At 36.0% G+C, this 21,861-nt stretch overlaps 2 protein-coding genes across 5 annotated transcripts in view; one reads left to right on the top strand and one right to left on the bottom strand.

Annotated features, from left to right (window-relative positions):
• The window catches only part of slc12a5a (solute carrier family 12 member 5a), a 2,560,186-nt gene that overhangs the window by 2,338,218 nt on the left and 200,107 nt on the right, over positions 1 to 21,861 (top strand). The gene's annotated exons all lie outside the window — the stretch shown is intronic.
• pacsin1b (protein kinase C and casein kinase substrate in neurons 1b) overlaps positions 1 to 21,861 on the bottom strand; it is a 91,390-nt gene that overhangs the window by 6,806 nt on the left and 62,723 nt on the right. For all 4 annotated transcript variants that reach the window (XM_087256071.1, NM_001033728.1, XM_087256070.1 and 1 more), the window contains 6 exons: positions 15,958 to 16,071; positions 10,910 to 11,066; positions 7,965 to 8,200; positions 6,287 to 6,442; positions 2,271 to 2,446; positions 709 to 829 (listed from right to left, as the gene is read on the bottom strand). In XM_087256071.1, the coding sequence (XP_087112197.1) occupies positions 709 to 829; positions 2,271 to 2,446; positions 6,287 to 6,442; positions 7,965 to 8,200; positions 10,910 to 11,066; positions 15,958 to 16,017 (906 nt within the window). In that variant the 5' untranslated portion in view covers positions 16,018 to 16,071. The remainder of the gene's footprint in view (positions 1 to 708; positions 830 to 2,270; positions 2,447 to 6,286; positions 6,443 to 7,964; positions 8,201 to 10,909; positions 11,067 to 15,957; positions 16,072 to 21,861) is intronic.

Raw genomic sequence — 21,861 nt, 5'->3', positions numbered from 1 at the left:
CTTACTTAGAGCTTTTGTTTGGTTTCTAGTCCAAATATCTCATTCATTCATTCATTCATTCATTCATTCATTCATTCATTCATTCATTCATTCATTCATTCATTCATTCATTCATTCATTCAATCAATCATTCATTCAATCATTCCTTTAATTATTAATTCATTCAATAATCCGTTCATTCATTCAATCATTTAAAAAAGTTATTCAAAAATGCTTTACTTGGAGTTTTTGTCTCGTTTTTAGTCCAAATTTCTCATTCATTTATTCATTCAATTATTGGTTTGATCATTCATTCATTCGTTTATTAATTTATTTATTTATTCATTCAATTATTCATGCATTCATTCAATTATTTATTCATTAAATCATTCATTCATTCATTCATTTATTCAATTATTCATGCATTAATCAAATCATTCAACTATTCATCCATTTATTCATTCAATTATCCATCCATTCATTCATTCATTCATTTAATCAATTACTCAATCATTCAATTATTCATTCAACCATTTATTCAATTATTAATTTATTCATTCATTCAATCCTTCATTCAAATATTCATTCATTCATTCACTTATTCATTTAATTATTCATTTAATTATTCAATTAGTCATTTATTCACTTATTCATTCAGTTATTCATTCAATTATCCATTCATTCGATCATGCATTCATTTAATTATTCATTCAATCCTTCATGTTTTACCTCAAACTGTGGCCAGTTCATGTGCATGCCGGGCCCGTGGACGCTACTGAACCACTTGAGGTCTTCCTGAGCACTGGCCGAGACGATGGTGCGCTCCAGCTCCCGGTACACTGTGGCATAGCTGTACAGGTTCAGGTATAGAGATTATTATGGGACTGCGTGGTATAGTAGCTTTTCTTACACTTTTTTTTCACAAAAAAAAAAAAATTACTGACTTGCTTCAATCAAATCTAAATATGTTCAAACCCAAACTCATCCCAAATAGAAATGCACATATAGTCCAGTATACATACAGATCTTTAAAATATAAAGAGACCAATCTGATAAATAGCTCCACTTCCCAAGATTTAAGGTCTAAAAAACATGGAGTATTGTTGTTGTTTTTTTTTGTTGTTTTTTTACTTCTCTCACTTTCTGCAAATAAATGGACTAAATCATAACATTCTTATTTGACCTTTTGAATACAAATTATAAAATAGTTTATAAAATAGGTGACTTTTTTCATCAGAGGAGTATTAAAAATTATTTTTAGCAGAATCCTTGGTGATTTATACACTTAATGGCCACTTTATTAGATTCAACAAGGTACTGGAAATATTCCTCAAGAGATTTTGATCCATATTGTCATGATGGCATCACAGAGTTGCTGCATACTTGTAGGCTGCACATCCATGATATGAATCTCCCGTTTCACCCCATTCCAAAGGTGCTCTATTGGATTGAGTTCTGGTGACGGTGGAGGCCAATTGAGTACAGTGAACTCGTTGTCATGTTAAAGAAACCAGTCTGAGATGATTCGCAGTTTGTGACATGGCGCGTTATTCTGCTGGTAGTAGCCATCAGAAGATGAGTACACTGTGGTCATAAAGGGATGGACATTCGTCTTCTGCAGACCTCGGTTGTAACGAGTGGTTATTTGAGTTACTGTTGCTTTTCTATCAGCTGGAACCAGTGTGGCCATTCTCCTCTGACATCAGCAAGGCATTTGTGCCCACAGAACTGCCGCTCACTGGATATTTTCTCTCTTTCAGCTCATTCTCTGTAAACCCTATAGATGGCTGTGCATGAAAATCCCAGTGGATCAGCAGTTTCTGAAATACTCAGACCAGCCCTTCTGGCACCAACAACCATGCCATGTTCAAAGTCACTTAAATCAGCTTTCTTCCCCATTCTGATGCTCGGTTTGAACTGCAGCAGATCGTCCTGACCATGTCTACATACCTAAATGCATTGAGTTGCTGCCATGTGATTGGCTGATTAGAAATTTGCATTAACGAGCAGTTGGACAGGTGTACCTAATAAAGTGGCCGGTTTATAATGTAAGTGAATGGTGACTGGGAATTTTCATTTTATTTAAATATTTATATAGAAACCATGATACATGTTTTTGTTCAAGATTTGTTAATAATAAATACAATCTAAACAACTTCACACAACTGAACTCTAGTGTATATCAGCGTAATGTTTAATTTGTCAACAGTCCATTAAATGACCTCGAAAGACATGAAAAAGACATGAAAGACATGAAAAGTAATAGATCAGATGACTGATTTGCAGCTGACCTTTGGCTCTCGGTGAGGTTGAGATGGCGTTTGGTATCCAGAAGCACCTCACGGAGGAAGTTCAGCCTCTTCTCCTCAAACTGCTGGCACTGATCGAACACCACCTCCATGTTCTCCATGTACTGCGGTGTGCATTTGTTCAGCTCGTCCAGGCTCTTCTCGTATTTCTCTTTGGCCTGAAACACGAAGCAAACAGCATTTTAATCCTCTGACTTGTTGCGTGTCATGTTAGACGCACAGTTTATGCAAATGTGTAGGGGCAAGCCAATCACAGCCAAGTTAATTTGCATACGGTTTTATATGCAACAAAGCCCAATATCCACCCAACAGTAAAATATATCAGGGTATATGCGGGAATCCTAATCGTAATTTTAATACCTTTTTAAGACTTTTTAAAGACCTTCTCAGAATATTTTAAGACCTCGTTGCCACGTCAAGATCTAATTAGTATCAAACCTTTAACTTAAATAAATCAATTGAGCACAAACATTCAACAGAACTAATATAAGCTCGGAAGAAACAAAGCTTGAAAGAATACATTACATTTAACCAAAACTGCTGGCGCCATTTATTTTGGCTGTGGTATATTCCAAACAAATAATGTTCAGTAGGTAGATTTTCCAAGAAAGATCAACTGGAGTAGAATGATCCAGCTATAGTTTCTGAATCGTTTTTTTTTATTTCGTAGCAGTCAGAACAATGAAGAGAATCCTTCTTTGATTGATGGATAAAGAGAAATTTTCATACAGTTTAAAAGAGAAGCCTGTTGAACCCTGACCATGAAAAATGTTAAAATGTTCACTAAAGCATGACATTATAAGTGAACCGTAAGAAAAATAAAAAATAAATAATGACATAAATATTGTATGATCCATTTTAAACAAAACAAAAAGTGAATTTAGTAAAAACTAAATAGTTTTTACTTACATTTTATTAGCATAAATTTCCCAAGATGTTCACTGTTTTAGTGCAAATTAAAGACACCAAATATTTGAATAAATTATTGTGCTGAGTGATTAATTATTTAGCTGACTGGTTGATTAATTAATAAAATAACAGAAATAATCAAATAATACAGCTATTATAATTAAAACAATGATAATAAATAGTAAAAATGTGTGTATTACAGTACATACAATATATTGTTATTATCATAATACAATAATAATGCTAAAACTGTATATAATTATCTGATTAAGACAAAACGTATTAGGATCTTAAATAAATGTAAACATTTTTATTTATTTATAAAAATTGCCTCATAGACATCAATATATAATGTTAAATATGAAATACTAATTGGAAAATAAATAAACAATAAAATAAACATTGCATGATTCATTTAGGATAAAAATAGGTGCATTTATTATTGATGAAATACAAAGTTTTTACTTGCATTCTGATGCTATTGGTATGAAACTGAATTTCCAAGATGTTCATTATTTAAGCGCAAATTAAAGATACCAAATATTAAATAATTACATAATTCATTGACTATTTGGCTGACTGGTTAATAAATTTATAAAATAAAACAATATCAAAAATAACCAAAAATAAAGATATTATAATTAAAACAATAATAATAAATAGTACGTATTACAGTAAATACAAAATATTGTTATCTATCTATCTATCTATCTATCTATCTATCTATCTATCTATCTATCTATCTATCTATCTATCTATCTATCTATCTATCTATCTATCTATCTATCTATCTATCTATCCATCCATCCATCTATCCATCTATCTATCTATCTATCTATCTATCTATCTATCTATCTATCTATCTATCTATCTATCTATCTATCTGATTTATCCATCCATCCATCCATTTATCCATCCATTTATCCATCCATGTATCCATCCATCCATCTATCTATCTATCTATCTATCTATCTATCTATCTATCTATCTATCTATCTATCTGTCTGTCTGTCTGTCTGTCTGTCTGTCTGTCTGTCTGTCTGTCTGTCTGTCTGTCTGTCTGTCTGTCTGTCTGTCTGTCTGTCTGTCTGTCTGTCTGTCTGTCTGTCTGTCTGTCTGTCTGTCTGTCTGTCTGTCTGTCTGTCTGTCTGTCTGTCTGTCTGTCGCTCCATCTATGCTCTATCTATCTGATTTATCCATCCATCCAACTATTTGTATTTTTATTATGCTCATCCAAAACCACAGCATTTAATAGTATATATTTGTAAAGTTTGATTAACTGTAATGCAAATTAATCCCAAAAAATCTTAATCCCTCACAAAAACTATCAATTTTGGGAGAAAACATTTGTCTCACTTCTATATGTGTGTAATTTCTTAATTATATAACATCACTAAATGGGGATATTTAAGATTTGATTTTCTCCAGGCATCAGTCAAACATCCAGCATGTCTTCTGCAGTCCGCTGACTCCTCTGGGACTCTGGGTTAAGTGTGGATAATGGATGCTGGCTGAGGTTAAAGGCTAATGAATTGGCAGTACGGTGCTTTTCAGGGCCATTTATTGAACGTCCCTCTGTTGTTCCCCATTAAGTGTTCAAAGGCAGAGCCGTGATATAAAAGTAAGCTCTGGGGAGATGATGGAGCTGCTGGTGTAATGAATAGCGGATCAAACTGCTCCAGGACATTTCCATTATTGCCGTCTGTTGCTTCTGTTGAGCTCGACTATTTGAGATGAGTAGTTTCACAAAAAGGCCAACATTAATTTTGCATTAAATACACCATGGAAAGAAAGAGGGCTGCAAATATGCTGAATTTTCAGTAGGCCAACTTTTTTATACAGAGATATTGGCTATAAATTTGTTTAAGAAAGGGTTTAGTTGACATTATTGTAATAGGAAGTGTGTAAACAGCGTTTGATTTGTTTATGCAAAGAGATTTACGTATTTATTATTATTATAATATACTCATTATTATTACTTACTTTACAAAAGAACACTATTTGTATTACCACTTATTATGAATAATAATAGTTTTAAATATGATTTATGATATTTGTTTTACTTTTGTGCATGTGTGGTTGGACGTAGGCATTTGTAACAAATATAAATTTATCTCTTTCATAACCGAGGTGCAGGGAGAGGACGAGATAGTGGAGAACATAATTAAATCAATCCTTTAATTATTATTATCATTACTATAACTTATTTATTTATTTATTAATTTATAAGTGTATGTATTTAACTCTCTGTTTGTATTATTTTATATGCTCCAATGCTATTCACTCTGTATGTTTTTTTCTCCCTCTGTCTATTTGTTTTGCTCTTTTTACAAATTAATAAAAAAAGTTCAAATGTAAAAAAAGAATTATAACATTGTATTACAAGTTTTCTTAAACATTATTTTTAAATATGCAAATGAAGCATTCTTTTAATAAATATGTGCTAATTTGCATACATTTCTAGAACACAAATCTGAACACTGGATAAAGTCAGGCTTCTTGTTTTATATTTTTGAAGTATTTGTCAAAAAATTTACTTTTAATTTATTTAATATAGTATAAATAATAATTTATTTTATATAATGCATTTATCATGTATGGCCATTCGTTTATGGGATTTTTAATGACCTCGGTTTAACGTCTTATCCAAATGACGGCGCTCACTGACAGTACAGCGTCCCCTTCACTATACTGGGGCATTAGGACCCACACAGACTGCAGTGCCTCCTGCTGGCCTAGCGAACACCACAGCCAACAGCAACCTAGTTTTCCCATGTGTTCTCCCATCCAGGTTTTGGTATAAAAAATCATTGTATATTATGTTTATGTACAGTATGAACATGTCGGTAAAAACGTTCAGAATACATATTTTAAAAAGTTTGTGTATGTAATAGCTGCTGAAGTGATGATTTAGGACTCATTTGTAATTAAACGCACTGTAATTGAAATCTACATATCCAAACTGATAAGGTGTGACAAAAGAAACACTTAAATGTGTATTTTGACTGTTTTTCTTTACATTAGACTGCAAAAATGCATGAAAAAACAAGCAGTGTCAATTTAAAACAGCATTTTGTGTCTTGGCTGACCTTCTGGACGTCGTTTTTGCACTTGTCCACCTTCTCCTGCAGTTTCTTCTGCTGATCTGTTGTGACAGACGCTTCTCCTTTGCTGTTGGCCTCCCTTGCAGATGCAATTTTTTCTTCCTTACAGGCCATATGGTAGGTTTTCTTTGCTGTTTCCAACTGAAAATTAAAAATAAGATTAACACAGGAAACATATACACACATAAGTAACATTCATTAAGGCTTGTTTGTAGCTCAAATGAAGATCTGAAGACAGCATAAAGGTTAAAGATAAGACGTCTCGTTTGGAGATCTCAGAAGTGATTTGGTATACAGTTGAAGTCAGAATTATTAGACCTCCTTTTTTAGTTCGACAGAAGAAATAACTCAAACAGGTTTGAAGAAAGAGTAAATGACAGACTTTTTCATTTAGACTGTGACACGACTACCAGAGATATAGCCTGTGCAGATTATTGGAGTACTACACATCCGTAACTATATGAAATACAACTCCCAGAAGTGTTTGCACTCACACACCAGTTCCCGATCCCCCCTGATTACACACAGCTGGAAGCTGATTACTGAGACTGATTACTAGAACAATAAAGATACCCCATTCACACACACTATTTGCTGAGTCTTGTAAACTGTAAGTGAGCAAAACGAAGTGTTTTCCTTGTCTTGTCGTGTTTTGTCCTTTGCTTTGTTTTACTGTTTATGCTGTTTTGCCGCCTGTCCCTACTATTCGCCTGCTTTTGACTTTGCTCTTTGACTATTAATCTCATGCTCCAAATCAGAGCTCGATGAGGACCTCTGCTGGTTAAAGTGTGGGACAGCACTGGGTTGCAAAAATGTCAAACATTCACAACAGACGAACTCATAAATGTAGTAATACAACATTAGTAATGTAAACAAATTACTAGGATAAAAATTAATTAAGATTTCTGCAGTTTTTTTTTTACATATGAGATATGTTACATTACTGCACCGATGACTGTAGTAAAATCCAAGATATTCAAAAGTATTTACCTTTATGGAAACGTAAATAACGTAAATACTTTTGAATATCTTGGATTTTCAGAATTATTCAGACTCATACACCAAGCTACTCATCCCGAGCGGGGATTGAACCAGCAATTCCTGCATGACAGGCGAATGCTTTAAGGAGGAGGGTATGGGAGTGAGGCTTTTAGCACTGCACTCACCAGCCGGCCTCCATTACACACTATACTACAATAAGCAGTGGCCTTTTAAAAAAAATAGTAGTAAATAATACCCTAATGGCCTTTAGTATAGTTCAAAAGCTTTTAACTATAAATTGCTATTGTATTTTAGTTGAATTACTGGTGCGCGGGACTGGTGCAGAGCTTTGAAACCGTAGAAATGTATGTAATCGATGCCTAATCTCTCCCTATACACTTTACTAACCCACGAGAGTGTTTAAACTTTTGAATCAAAATTCAGTGCAGTCATGTGGGTATACGTGAAAATGAAGCTTCAGACGTCACTGATCATTTGATTATGGCAAAATAAATCGAGCTATGCACAACGTCACATCACTATGCTCCAGTTTGTACATGTTTGACTGTTGCCTGCCTATTTTCCTAACAAACTGCATGTACATCCTCATCTCTGTTTCCAGACTCGCCATTTTACAGACTGCACTGTCACTTTAGGACTTAAAGGAGATGTTCTGTCTCACCTCTTTGAGTTTTTTGGCCCAAGGCTTCTGCGCTTTCCGAAAGCCCTCGTCCGCTTCTTTGGTTTCTTTGAAGCCGCCCATCATTTGTTTGTGGTAGGCGTCTTTCTGCCAGTTCTTCACCTTCTCCAAGTCCTCATTCAGCAGATTATTCTTCACCTCCTGGTGCAATTCGCTCACTTTTTCAGCTTCGGTCATCACAGCTAACCAGGCTCTCTCCAGTGTACCGTATTGCGGCCCTGCAAACCATTCAGAGAAAAAAAACAATGCCAAAATTGTATATTTTAGGTGCATGATATAAACCCTTATTTTTTATTTGAAACATTTAAGGTTGAAAAACTAAATGTCTAACTAATGTCCAGTTTAACATCAACTTTAATGATCATAATTCATATTTTCTGAATATATTTCTGAGTTTTATGCTGAAAACATTCACCATTTGCGTAATTCATTAATGTAAACATAATAAAAATAGGGCTCTCCAGCAACACTTGTATTAAATGATGTGTTCTTGTGCCCTGAGGAAGGCTTTTAAACCAAAATGCTTTGGCATTTATTTTATTTCATTAAAATGTTCTCCTTATATTATAAGTAGGGATGCACTATATCGGCGGCTCTATCGTTATCGGCCGATAAATGCTATTTTTAAGATTACCGTTATCGATCCGATGTCTAAATTAGGCCGATATCTTTAAGCCGATAAATTAGGTTATTGTACAGACCTGCCTGCCGCGCACGCGTGGGCGGAACATGTTCAGACTTGTCCAGTGCACTTTAATGGAGCTCTCCTCACACTGTTTATTCGTTCAAAGTTCGTCCTTTCTTCATGTGCTATTGCTGTGCGTTAATAACTCAGTAAGTAACCACGTTCCTTATCATTGTGAAATGAAATCATTTATTTTTTGCATGCTGATTTATGTGAAATCATGAATATAGGCCTATAATCACCTTGCAATTTAGAAATTTTGCCTTTTTTGCTTTGAGTATAGACTATTCAGTTCAAAAGAGGAGTTCAATCTTTTCTGAAGTTTGCTGTATAAAAATATAACATTTTAAAATATTTATAATTATCAACTTATATATATCGGCTATCGGCCTCCAAGTCTGAAGAATTATCGGTTATTGGTATCGGTCAAAAAATCCATATCGATGCATCCCTAATTATAAGTGTTGCTGGAGTTCCCTATTCTTACTATATTTCTATATTCTATAGCTCCATATTCTAAGAGCTATAGACATTTCCTTACCCGTAACTCATGAATGCACATTTTTTTATGCATAATACAGTCAGGTTTTCAAACATACAGTTCAAAACATCTCTACTGACAATTTCTCGAGCCACCCAAGCCATAGACCTTTCTCTCTGCTACCCTCAGGCAGACGGCTCCGCAGCATCTGGTCACGCACTAGCCGACTGAAGGAACGTTTCTTCCCTCAGACTATCAGGCTGATGAACACTTAACACACCCCACACAGACTCTTCCATACCCCTCACTGCACACCATCAATATGTAGCATGCACTGCACTTTAACCAATCCATACTTGAAACAATACTGCCTACAACTCTGTGGACACCTATTCATTGTACATATCACTGTCAATTTTACATTGTCCTGTTATTTGGGAGTATGCTGTTGTATTTTGGACTGTCGTTGTATTTGCACTGACTGTATTTTGCGCTGTCTGTATTTTGCACTGTCATTTTATTTGCACTGTCTGTAATTTGTACTGTCTGGAGCCAGCACCTAAGCTTCTCACTCATCATAGCACACGCGCTGCTGATGATGTGACAATAAAAGTGATTTGATTTTGATCTAATAATAACAATAAAAAACGAATAAATGATGATTAAAAAACAACAAGTTTTAAGTATACGAATACAAATAATGCAACAGTGAATAAATAATTGCACTAAAAATTATAATCAAAAGGAGCATATTCAAAACATCTCTACTGCCGATTTCTAATGATAACAATAAAAAACAAATAAATAAAAAGTAAAATAATGACAACAATAACTAATAAGTATACAAATACAAATAATGCTACAGTGAATAAATAATTGCACTAAAATTACAATTAAAAGGAGCATATTCCAAACATCTCAAGTGACAATTTTTAATAATAAAATTTTTTTGATGCCAATGCTAAATGTCAATTTGATGTCAAAATAACATCAAATTGACATTTTGCACTGGCATCAAAAAACACGTCAAATTTTTAGTAGTTAATTGACATCAATTTGCAGTTCGACATGTTTTATGATGTAATTTTTTACTTTTACTTTTAATTTTAGACTTACACTCACTTGCCACTTTATTAGGTACACCAGTCCAACTGCTCTGTAACGGGTCTGAATTTGACATCAGCAATATAAAAGAATGGATCCATCCTGCCTTGTATCAACGGTTCAGGCTGGTGGTGGTGGTGTAATGGTGTGGGGGAGATTTTCTTGGCACACTTTGGGCCCATTAGTACCAATTGAGCATCGTGTCAACACCACAGCCTACCTGAGTATTGTTGCTGACCATGTCCATCCCTTTATGACCACAGTGTTCTCATCTTTTGATGGCTACTTCCAGCAGGATAACACACCATGTCATAAAGCGCAAATCCTCTCAGACTGGTTTCTTGAACATGACAATGAGTTCACTGTGCTCAAATGGCCTCCACAGTCACCACATCTAAATTCAATAGAGCATCTTTGGGATGTGGTGAAATGCGAGATTCGCATCATGGATGTGCAGCCGACAAATCTGCAGCAACTGTGTGATGCTATCATGTCAATAGGGAACAAAATCTCTGAGGAATATTTCCTGTGTTGAATCTATGCCATAAAGGACTAAGGCAGTTCTAAAGGCAAAAGGGGGTCCAACTCAGTACTAGTAAAGTGTATGTAATAAAGTGGCCGGTGAGTGTATATTACACAGTCAAAATCCTTCCTCACCTCTCTCCACGAGCTGCCTCCATCTCTTGGACCAGTCGGTGAGCTGCTGGCTATAAGCTTTCTCGATCTTTGCCCGCTCCTGTATGCAGCTCATCATGTCATTGCAGAGCCGATGACCGTCCTCAATGCGCTTCACTGTGCGCTTGTAGTTTCCAACCTTCAGAACCATGAAAACACTTTCAGATCAAACCATGAAAAGAGCGCTAGTGAAGCATTTGTAATAGAAAACAGCTACTGTCCTTAAAACAGCTCTGTAACTCATTCATTAATTTTCCTTCGACTTAGTTCATTTATTCATCAGGGTTTGCCACAGTGGAATGAACCGCCAACTCATCCAGCATGTGTTTTACTCAGTGGATGCCCTTTCAGCTGCAACCCAGTGCTGGGAAACATCTATACACATTCATTCACACACACACACACACACACACACACACACACACACACACACACACACACACACACACACACACACAAACACACAAACACACACACACACACACACACACACACACACACACACACACACAGCACGGCCAATTTAGTTTATTCAATTCACCTGTAGCGCATGTGTTTGGACTGTGGGGGAAACCAGAGAACATGCAAACTCCACACAAAAATGCCAACTAACCCAGCCAGGACTTGACCCAGTGATCTTCTTTCCACCATGTTGCCCCTAACTTTTAATCAGCTAAACTTAATGTTATATCCATTGTATTTCCTTGTGGCTTAATAATTACAGAGCTCATGATACATATTAAATGGCTAACACATTATCTATTAAAAATCTCCTTTTTCTGAAGAAAATGGATGTAATCCTATTTCAGACAGCATATGCTTTCATTTGTGGCCCATAAATCAGCCACACGGACTCAGTTTTGCTTCTAATGCTATGTTAATGCCATGCTGATCAATTAAATGGTTAGCTCTTTGGCTGAATGACATACTTCCAAGTCAATTTATCAATATTAAACATTACAGTCGCACAAAACGGTGTGTTTTGCATCTAATAAAATGATATGTGGTTCACAAACACAAATATTAAATAAGTAAGATGTATTGTTTTGTGTGCAAATAAATGTAGTCCTACTTAAGACGGCATGTGCTTTCATTTGTGGCCAATAAATCAGCCACACTGACACAGTTTAGCTTCTAATGCTATGTTAACACCATGCTGATCAATTGAATGGTTGGCTCTTTGGCTGAATGACATACTTCCACAAAATGAAGTCAATTTGTCAATATTAAACATGACAGTAGCACATAACAGTGTGTTTTGCATCTAATCAAATTATACAGTTGAGGTCATAATTATTGTTAGGGTGATTAGGCAAGTTATAGACTATTAAAAAAAAATAGAGCTTAAAGGGGCTAATAATTTTGACCTTAAAATTGATTTAAAAAAATTTAAAACAGCTTTTATTCTAGTCGAAATGAAACAAATAAGACTTTCTCCAGAAGAAAAAATATTATCAGACATACTGTAAATATTTCATGGCTCTTTTAAACATCATTTGGGAAATATTTAAAAAAGACAAAAAAATTAAAAGGAGGGGCTAATAATTCTGACTTCAACAGTATGTGGCTCACAAGCACAAATATAAAATTAAATGCTATTTATTCTGTGCAAATTATGTAATATTACAATTATGTAACGTGCACTGTAAAAAAAGTTAGCTATTTCCATCAGATTAAATGGATAAACATGAAGTTTAATTTATTAAATTAATTTCGAGAGGAGTACGTGCTTATGATTAAACCAGCTGGCTCATATTAGCTAATCACGATCCTCCAATAAAGGATCCCTAGTTCCCATATATATATATCTCCTCCTTTCCCACTTACAACTATCTTCATCTTGAAAAATCACCCCTCCTTCCCCTTCTTCCACCTTTATCCAAAATAGGTGGCTCGGGGGCCCAGCAACCAGCAGGAATACCATTAGCTCTGGCTCCCTACTCGAGCTTCTGGTAATTGTCTCGCTCTCAGGAAGTTCACCTTGGCCTTAGCTGCGGGGGAGTCTTGAGATCGCGCTGAGCTCCATCTCTCTCCTCGCCCCACAAAGGGAGGGAGCCCTGGACTCGAGGAATGCCTTGAGCTCAGGGCTCTCTCCTGGGACAGCATGCCAAACGAGCTTTCGTAAGCTAAGTGTGAACTCTTGAAATGAACTTTATTAACTCAAAACTCATATTTTCAGCGGTATTTTGATCATGCTTTGTGGACTTTTTAACCCACATCCTTTTCAACCTTCAGGAACAGTATTTAGTAGGATATTTCTTATTATTAACATATGATTGGGTGTTGCGGTGGCTCAGTGGTTAGCACTGTCGCTTCACAGCAAGAAGGTCGCTGGTTCCAACCCTGTGTCAGGAGCTGCGTCTCAAATGGCACACTATGCACTCATGTACTTATGCACTTACACACTCAACAGCATAGTATATGTATGTAGTGTCGTCCCAAATGGAGCACTAATGTTTTTTACTAAGCGGACATTCAACCCGTTTCCCTGATGACGTTTGATGGTTGCCAAATCAATGAAATAAATGACCAAACTACCAAATAACACCTGCCATGAGTATAACCGCATTCACCATGGGGAGGTGCTATAATCACTCTCGTAGGAGAATTTTGCTTTCACCATCCAAAATAAATAAAGCTATCCAACATGTGCGCCCGATTGTCCCGCCCCCTTCCGCTACGTGAGCAAAGCTGCGGTCGTTTGAGTGCGTGAAGTCTCCATCATTCCACACTTCATTTTACCGGCTGAATTAGTGCATAATCCAGATAATTAAAGTGCACTTACTGTTTTTAGAGTTTTCAGTGTGAACACACTAACACTATTTATACTACAAAATGGCATAAGCTGCGTCCCAAATGGCACACTTTACACTATGCACTCATGCACTATGTACTTATGCACTTACACACTCAACAGGAAAGTATATGTATGTAGTGTTGTCCCAAATGGCACACTAATGTTTTTTACTAAGCGGAAATTCAAACCGTTTCCCTGATGACGTTTGACGGTCGCCAAATCATTGAAATAAATGACCAAACTATCAAATAAAACCAGCCGTGAGTATTGCCGCATTCGCCATCGGGAGGCGCTATAATCACTCTCGTAGGAGAATTTTGCTTTCACCATATAAAATAAATAAAGTTATTCAACATGTGCGTCCGATAGCTCCGCCCCTTCCGCTACGTAAGCAAACCTGCGGTCGTTGAGTGCGTGAAGTGTCCATCATTACACACTTCATTTTAGCGGCTGAATGAGTGCATCATCCGGGTAATTGAAGTGCTCTTATTATTTTTAGTGTTTTCAGTGTGAACGCACTACTTACACTATTTATACTACAAAATGGCGTAGAATAGTGCATAAGTATGCGATTTGGGACGCAGCTATAGAATTTAGAAGTATGCGATTTGGGACGCAGCTAGGGTTCTGCCGCTCTGTGTCACAACTGTCAGTGACCACCTGAGGGCGCTGTAGTTCAATGGACACTGAGTGGAACTACAGCGCCCAAAAAGACTACATTTCCATACATTCTTTCGCACACACACCCGGTCTGTCATCTACAAAGATTTCAACCACAGCTGGCTCCAATCTCCGTTGATTACCTGGACTATATATTCAACCATTCCACCTCTGTTTGTTACTGCGTCGTTTGTCTATCTTGTCATCAGTATCTAGTAAGTCTTGCATATTGAGATGGTTGTTACCTTAGTCTTGTTCCTGATCCTGTCATAGTTTCTTGTTTTTGCTGTTTATTTGTTACTTTGTTATTTTTGAACACCGGGCACCTTGTTTTTCTGTTTGCTGCACGATAGTAAATAAGCCTGCACTTGGATCCGCACCTTTTTGTTCCTGTTTTGATCACGCTAACGTGACACTCTGGTCCTGTTTTGTTTTGGTGGCAGAGTCCGGACACTAGTTCTGTCTTGTCCTGTTTGTTGTTTTGTTTTCTGTCATTGTGTCTCTATTCGTGAGCCACTCAGACCATGCGCACTCCCGCTTGATGCAGGCACGCAAGCTATGTGCATGCTTGGGACACGTGCTCTTGTACTCGTGTTTGTGTTTTGTTCTGTCGGCATCGCGCTGTTTTCATTCTCAGCGTCTCTGGTTTTGGTTTCGGTCGGCGCTGAGATGAAACATGCGTGTGCATATGTGTGAGCGCACGGTAGGGTGCTTTCATCTATCGTGTGCTCGTGTCTTGCGTCTGTTTGTGTTGTCTAAGCACGTGGCTCTGTGTTTACATTGTGGCCGCGTGATTCACTATTGTGCTTTAGTGTTGTCTTGTGAACATGCGGTTAGAGAGTTCTCTCATTGGCTGCGTGTTCTTATCCCGTTTATGTGAGCACATGGCTTGTGGTGTTTTCTTGTGTCATGTGTTCTCCCGTCTATTGTCTAGCCCCACCCTCATTGTTAATCCATTATTAGTTTATTATGTTCACTTGTTTGTGTGTTAATTATTTCTGCTTATATTCTCCTCATGTCTGCTGTCCTGTGCCAGTTCGTCGTTGTTTATTCCCCCATCCTTTTGTGGTTTGCAGAACTGATCTCTGCCAGCCTATCCAATGAAGTTTGTTTGTTTATTTGTTTTATTAATGTATTCCCCCTCGGTGGTGGTTTATTTTGCCGTTTATTTTCTTTTCTTATATAATATATAAATACACATTTTTTCCCTGCAATTGAGTCCTCGCTCCTTTACCCCTAACACCAACCATGACACCCTGAACTGGCCAGTTGGCATTTCTGTGTGGAGTTTGCATGTTCTCCCCGTTGGCGTGGGTTTCCTCCTGATGCTCCGGTTTCCCCCACAGTCCAAACACATGCACTATGGGTAAATTGAATAAACGAAATTGTCCGTAGTTTATGTGTGTGAATGCGAGAGTGTATGTGTGTTTCCCAGTACTGGCTTGTAGCTGGAAATCCATCCGCTGTGTAAAACATTTGCTGAATAAGTTGGTGGTTCATTCCACTGTGGCGGCCCCTGATTTATGAAGGGACTAACCCGAAGGAAAATTAATGAACAATGTATAATTCTGACCTCCCAGAAGCTGTCTGTGGTCTCGTCGGACATGGCGGACTCATCGTAGGCACCCGACATGCTGAGAGATTTGGCTGAGCACGACTGAAGCTAACAAACCAAATTCACCATGCACTGCAGACAAAGTGAAACACAAAAATGATGAGAACATAACAATCACACTGCATATGGATGCATTTAAAATAAAAGGAGAAGTCACCCACAAAAAGATTGTTATCCGGTTCCCTAGTATTAATATCTAAACACTCTTAAATTAAAAATATTTACGAAAAGAAAACTGAAGTCATTGCGTTCGGGAACAGAGACTAGGTTCTCAAGGTAAATGCGCACCTTGGCACTAAAGGTCAAACAACAAAAAATAAGGTCAAGAATCTTGGTGTGACTCTGGAGTCAGATATGAGTTTCAATAGTCATGTAAAAGCAGTCAGTAAATCAGCACTATCATCTCAAAAACATTGCAAGAATCAGATGCTTTGCCTCCAGTGAGGACTTAGAGAAACTTGTTCATGCTTTAATCACCAGTAGGGTGGATAACTGTAATGGACTCCTCACTGGCCTTCCCAAAAAGAGTCAGACAGTTGCAGCTTATCCAGAAAGCTGCGGCCAGAATTCTGACCAGAAGCAGGAAAACAGAGCACATCACACCTGTCCTCAGGTCTTTACACTGGCTGCCAGTTACATTCAGAATAGATTTTAAAGTATTATTACTGGTCTATAAATCACTAAATGGCCTAGGTCCTCAATACATTACAGATATGCTCACTGAATACAAACCCAACAGATCTATTAGATCTTTAGGATCATATAAACTAGAAGTTCCAAGAGTTCAGTCAAAGCAGGGTGAATCAGCTTTCAGCCACTATGCCCCTCGCTGCTGGAATCAGCTTCCAGAAATGATCAGATGTGCTCCAACATTAGGCACATTCAAATCAAGACTGAAAACACATCTGTTTAGCTGTGCCTTTACTGAATGAGCACTGTGCTGCGTCTGACAGATCGCACTATCATGTTTTTCTCTTCTTCTTCATTCTTTTATATCACATCTTACCTGTTTTTATGTTTTTTTATCATTTTTATTATTTGTTTTTATTTTTATTTTACTTGTTTTTTTTATTCTTGTTTATGTGAAGCACTTTGAATTGCCACTGTGTATGAAATGTGCTATATAAATAAACCTGCCTTGCCTTGCCTTACAATAATTTAATGTGATAAGGCTTGTTTTCTTAAAACAAATTGACATTATTGAATATAATATTTTTACTTTTAAACTTATATTTGACATTATTGAAGAGTATATATTTACTTATAAATGATTCTTGGTTTAAGCCTAAACTCATTTAATTGTTTTATTTTCTTTAGACAATACACTTCATGATATTGCTTTTAGGACTGTCACAATAGGGTATATGCCGAGCTAGTGCTGTTCCCATGCTGATACACTTCAGGTGACCTGTTATTGTGAACTTTTTCTCATTTTATACGGTTCCTTATACAGAATCGATGTTGTAATGTCATTAAAATACATTTAGTTAAATAAACTTTAGCATTTATTTAGTTGCTCAAGCGTAAAACGAGATAAAAAGCTGTTTACTCGCACGCGCCCGTCAGAATCGGCAGGCTAACGCAGAAGCTCCATTGAATATACTGGGGTAAAATAAATGGTCATATAATAAAGATATGGCGGGGGAAATGTAATTTAATGCAGTGCTTCTTGTACAATCTGAGACCCACTTTAAATCGGATATCACTCAGCCAGTGGAGATCGCTGATTTTTAAAGAAAACAGACTTTAAACACACTGGATTTTGCATTGACATTCAATTCGCCGGAAGCGCTTAACCCAGGTTACTGGCAAATTAAAAGTCCTATAAACACGCTTCAGCATATTCCCCATAATCAATATATCAACTTATCGTGCAATACTTGGAGATGACCTCATTAACTTTTCCCATTGCAATATATATTTACTGTACAAACTCACAAATAACCTTAAAGCCATTTTACAATGACATTTACGTTCTACCTCAAAGTTTATGACTTGACTTGACTTTGACTTTATTAATCCCCAAAGGGAAATTCACATGTCACAGCAGAGCTCCCCAAACTAAAAATAGATAAATAAGTTACATATACATATAAAAACAATAAAGAATTACATTTCATTCTGCACACTTTAGTTCCAAAAACAACGAGTAAACACTTGTCCATATCTAATATCTAATTCAGTTCAGCACAATTCCTCTGGTATGACTTTGGTTATGCAATCTGATCACTTTTGGTAAAAAAGACTTCCTGTATCTTTCTCTGTAACACCGGGGTTGAATTAATCTTGTACTAAAAGAGCTTGCACACACTTGGACTGTTTCAAAAAGGGGATGACTATCGTGGTTCATTATACTGACAAATTTGTCCAGCATTCGATCATGTGCAATCTCTTCTATGGTAGGTAGTGCACACCTCACAACAGAACCTGCCCTTTTAATAAGTTTATTTAATTTGTTTTTCATCCTTCTCCAACAGTCCCCCTCCCCAGCAGGTTACAGCATACAGAATCACAGAAGACACCACAGAATCATAAAAAGGATGACCAATGACCAACTAAACTTCTCTGACCACATTTCTAGAACTGCTCGATCGTGCAGATTCGCACTCTATAACATCAGAAAGACACGATCCTTCTTATCTGAACATGCCGCTCAACTCCTTGTTCAAGCTCTTGTTCTCTCCAAACTGGATTACTGCAACTCTCTACTAGCTGGGCTTCCAGCTAACTCTATCAAGCCTCTTCAACTGCTCCAGAACGCAGCAGCACGAGTGGTCTTTAATGAACCTTAACGAGCACATGTCACTCCGCTGCTAGTCCGTTTGCACTGGCTGCCAGTTGCTGCTCGCATCAAATTCAAAGCTCTGATGTTTGCCTACAAAGTGACTTCTGGCATTGCTCCTCCTTATCTGCTCTCACTTCTGCAGATCTATGTGCCCTCCAGAAACTTGCGTTCAGTGAATGAACGTCGCCTCGTGGTTCCATCCCAAAGAGGGAAGAAATCACTTTCGCTCACGCTCACGCTCAATCTGCCCAGTTGGTGGAATGAACTCCCTAACTGCATCAGAACAGCAGAGTCACTCGCTATTTTCAAGAAACGACTAAAAACTCAACTATTTAGTCTCCACTACACTTCCTAATCTGCAATTGCCTCTCTGGATATCACACTAACTGTACCCAAAAAAAAAAAAAAAAACTAATACTACTAATACTTTCCTTCTTAGACTTTACAGACCTGAAACTTGCCTACAGCACTTATTCATTGTTGCTCTTATAGTTGTGTAAATTGCTTCCTTGTCCTCATTTGTAAGTCGCTTCGGATAAAAGCGTCTGCTAAATGACTAAATGTAAATGTAAAAGTTTTTAACAGTGTCTGGCACACACCAAATGACCTCGGTCGTCTTAATAAATGAATGCGGCTCTGACCCTTCTTATATCCCTGAATTGTATTTTCTGACTAATCGAGCTAGCTGTTCAAATATACACCCAAGTACCTATATGATGAAACAATCTCAATTTCAGTCTCATGTATAATTACTTGCACCGCTTGTGATGGATGTCTACTAAAATCAACAATCATTTCTTTGGTCTTATTAGTGTTTAATTTAAGAGAATATTATTATATTTTATAATACAATTATAATTGTACATTTACCCAATGTAACATTTGATAGTATATAATAGTACATTTACCTCTTTAACATCTAAATATCAAACTAAAGAATTTAAATAACCTTAAGAATGATAAGTATTTTAAAGTGTTCATGGCTATTTGCATTATTATGCTGTTGTACAATAATTGGTAACACTTTATTTTGATGGTCCCTATCGCATATTTTGTTGACTAAAAGTTGCGTTGTAGCTACATGCCAATTCTCATTTGCGTATTAGTAGACTGTCTGCTTAATATCTGCTGATACTGCAGCTTCAACAGACATTTAACTGACTATAAGAAACTGTTCAACTACATGTCATCTTACACTAACCCCAACCCCAAACTGACAGTCTACTTATAATCTATTAGTTGGCATGTATATGCAATGTAACTTAAGTTTAACAAACGGACCATCAAAATAAAGTGAAACCCAATAATTATATAATAGTGGCATAAAATTATTTCAAAATAACAATCATTTCTGTGACAATATATCGCATGATAAAAATTCCTTATCGTGCCAGGCCTAGTTGCTTTGCTTCTGAACTAAATTGATCTTTTCTTAAGAATGTTTAGATCTTTATTCTGCAAAAGAAAACCAGTTGTTTTGAGGAGCATCAACAACAAAAGGCATTTTTCCACATATTTACATTTACAAATATGTAAATAATCATAAATCACAACATATTAACAAGAGAATCAACAAAATGATTTAATGCTATCGTCTTGTTTTATGAAAATCAAATCAAGATCAAGTGAAGTTAAGTTTTAAAGAAAGAAAAATCTGCCAATTTATTAAAAAATTAAGTAAAAATTGTCTATTCTTACCATATTAACTGATAATATTTTTTGTTTTGAGCAAAAATCAATGAATTTCAATCATAATTTTCTAAATGATCAGAAACAAGTTAATATCTTCTTAATATATTTGATATGATTTTCAAATACATGCATCTTAATACACAAATACACTTCAATAAACATGTACACATAGACATCATATGCTATATATATATATGCTAAAAAGAGTTCTACAGGGCTCTGTTTTTGGGCCCTGTTTATATATATATATATATATATATATATATATATATATATATATATATATATATATATATATATATATATATATATATATATATATATATATATATATATATAAACAGGGCCCAAAATAGAACTATTTTTAGCAGTCATATATAAAAAGATCTGTTACTCTAGACATGCACTTTCTGAGAAGGATCTGTAATGCTGTTTTAAACTTATATAATTCTTTCTCTAATCCAACATTGCTGTAAATAAATACGGTCTACAATAAAGAATACAATTTCAACTGAACCAAAAAACACAGATGCCGACTAACAAACACTTCTTGTAGTCTGCTATAAAACACTTTGGTAATTGTATTGGCTTAAGTTACATAAGTTGTTTTAATGATATATAATAATACAAATTATAATGATAATAATATAATTATTTAATTGTTACAAATATTGGTTTAATAAAAAGAGAACTATTATATTTTATTATTATTATAAATATTATTAAAAACTTAATTATTGTTATGTATAATTCATTATTAAAAAGAGGCAGTTGTTTAATTTAAAAAGCTATTTCGTCCTGATTTACTGTATACTGTATGTTGATTAAAAATGTAATTAAATTAGTTTTAGCCAAATTAATTTTCAACTGTCTTAAATAACAAATAATTTATTCCTTTAAAGCCGAGATGCCCAAACTAGGGCCTATGGTAACCTTTCATTTGGCCCACCATCCCATCTGAGAAGAAAGGGAGAATCAAGAGAAGGGGTATAATTTAGAGCAGGGATGATTCGGATTCGGTCCTGGGGGGCCAGTGTCCTGCATATTTTACTTCTAACCCCAAGTAAACACACCTAAACCAGCTAATCAAGCTCTTTCTAGGTACACTAGAAACTTCAAGGAAGTTGAAGGAAGTTGGAGCTAAACTATGCTGGACACCAGCCCTCCAGGACTGAGTTTGTGCATCCCTTTAGAGACTGTAATTTCTAATTTAATATAACCCCTTTGTTTGTTTCTTTGTTTGTTTGTTTGTTTGTTTTATTGCTAAGCTACAAAAAAACTAACTGAAATATGAAATGTTTTAATTAAATGTTAATTAAAATTAAATTTAAGTAAATGTATGTACTGTCGGATAGAGGACAATGCAGAGAAATCAGTGAGCTAAT

Source organism: Danio rerio, chromosome 6 (assembly GCF_052040795.2).
Source record: "Danio rerio strain M-AB ecotype USA chromosome 6, GRCz13ab, whole genome shotgun sequence".
NCBI lineage: Eukaryota > Metazoa > Chordata > Actinopteri > Cypriniformes > Danionidae > Danio > Danio rerio.
This window is presented reverse-complemented; position numbering and strand designations above follow the sequence as displayed.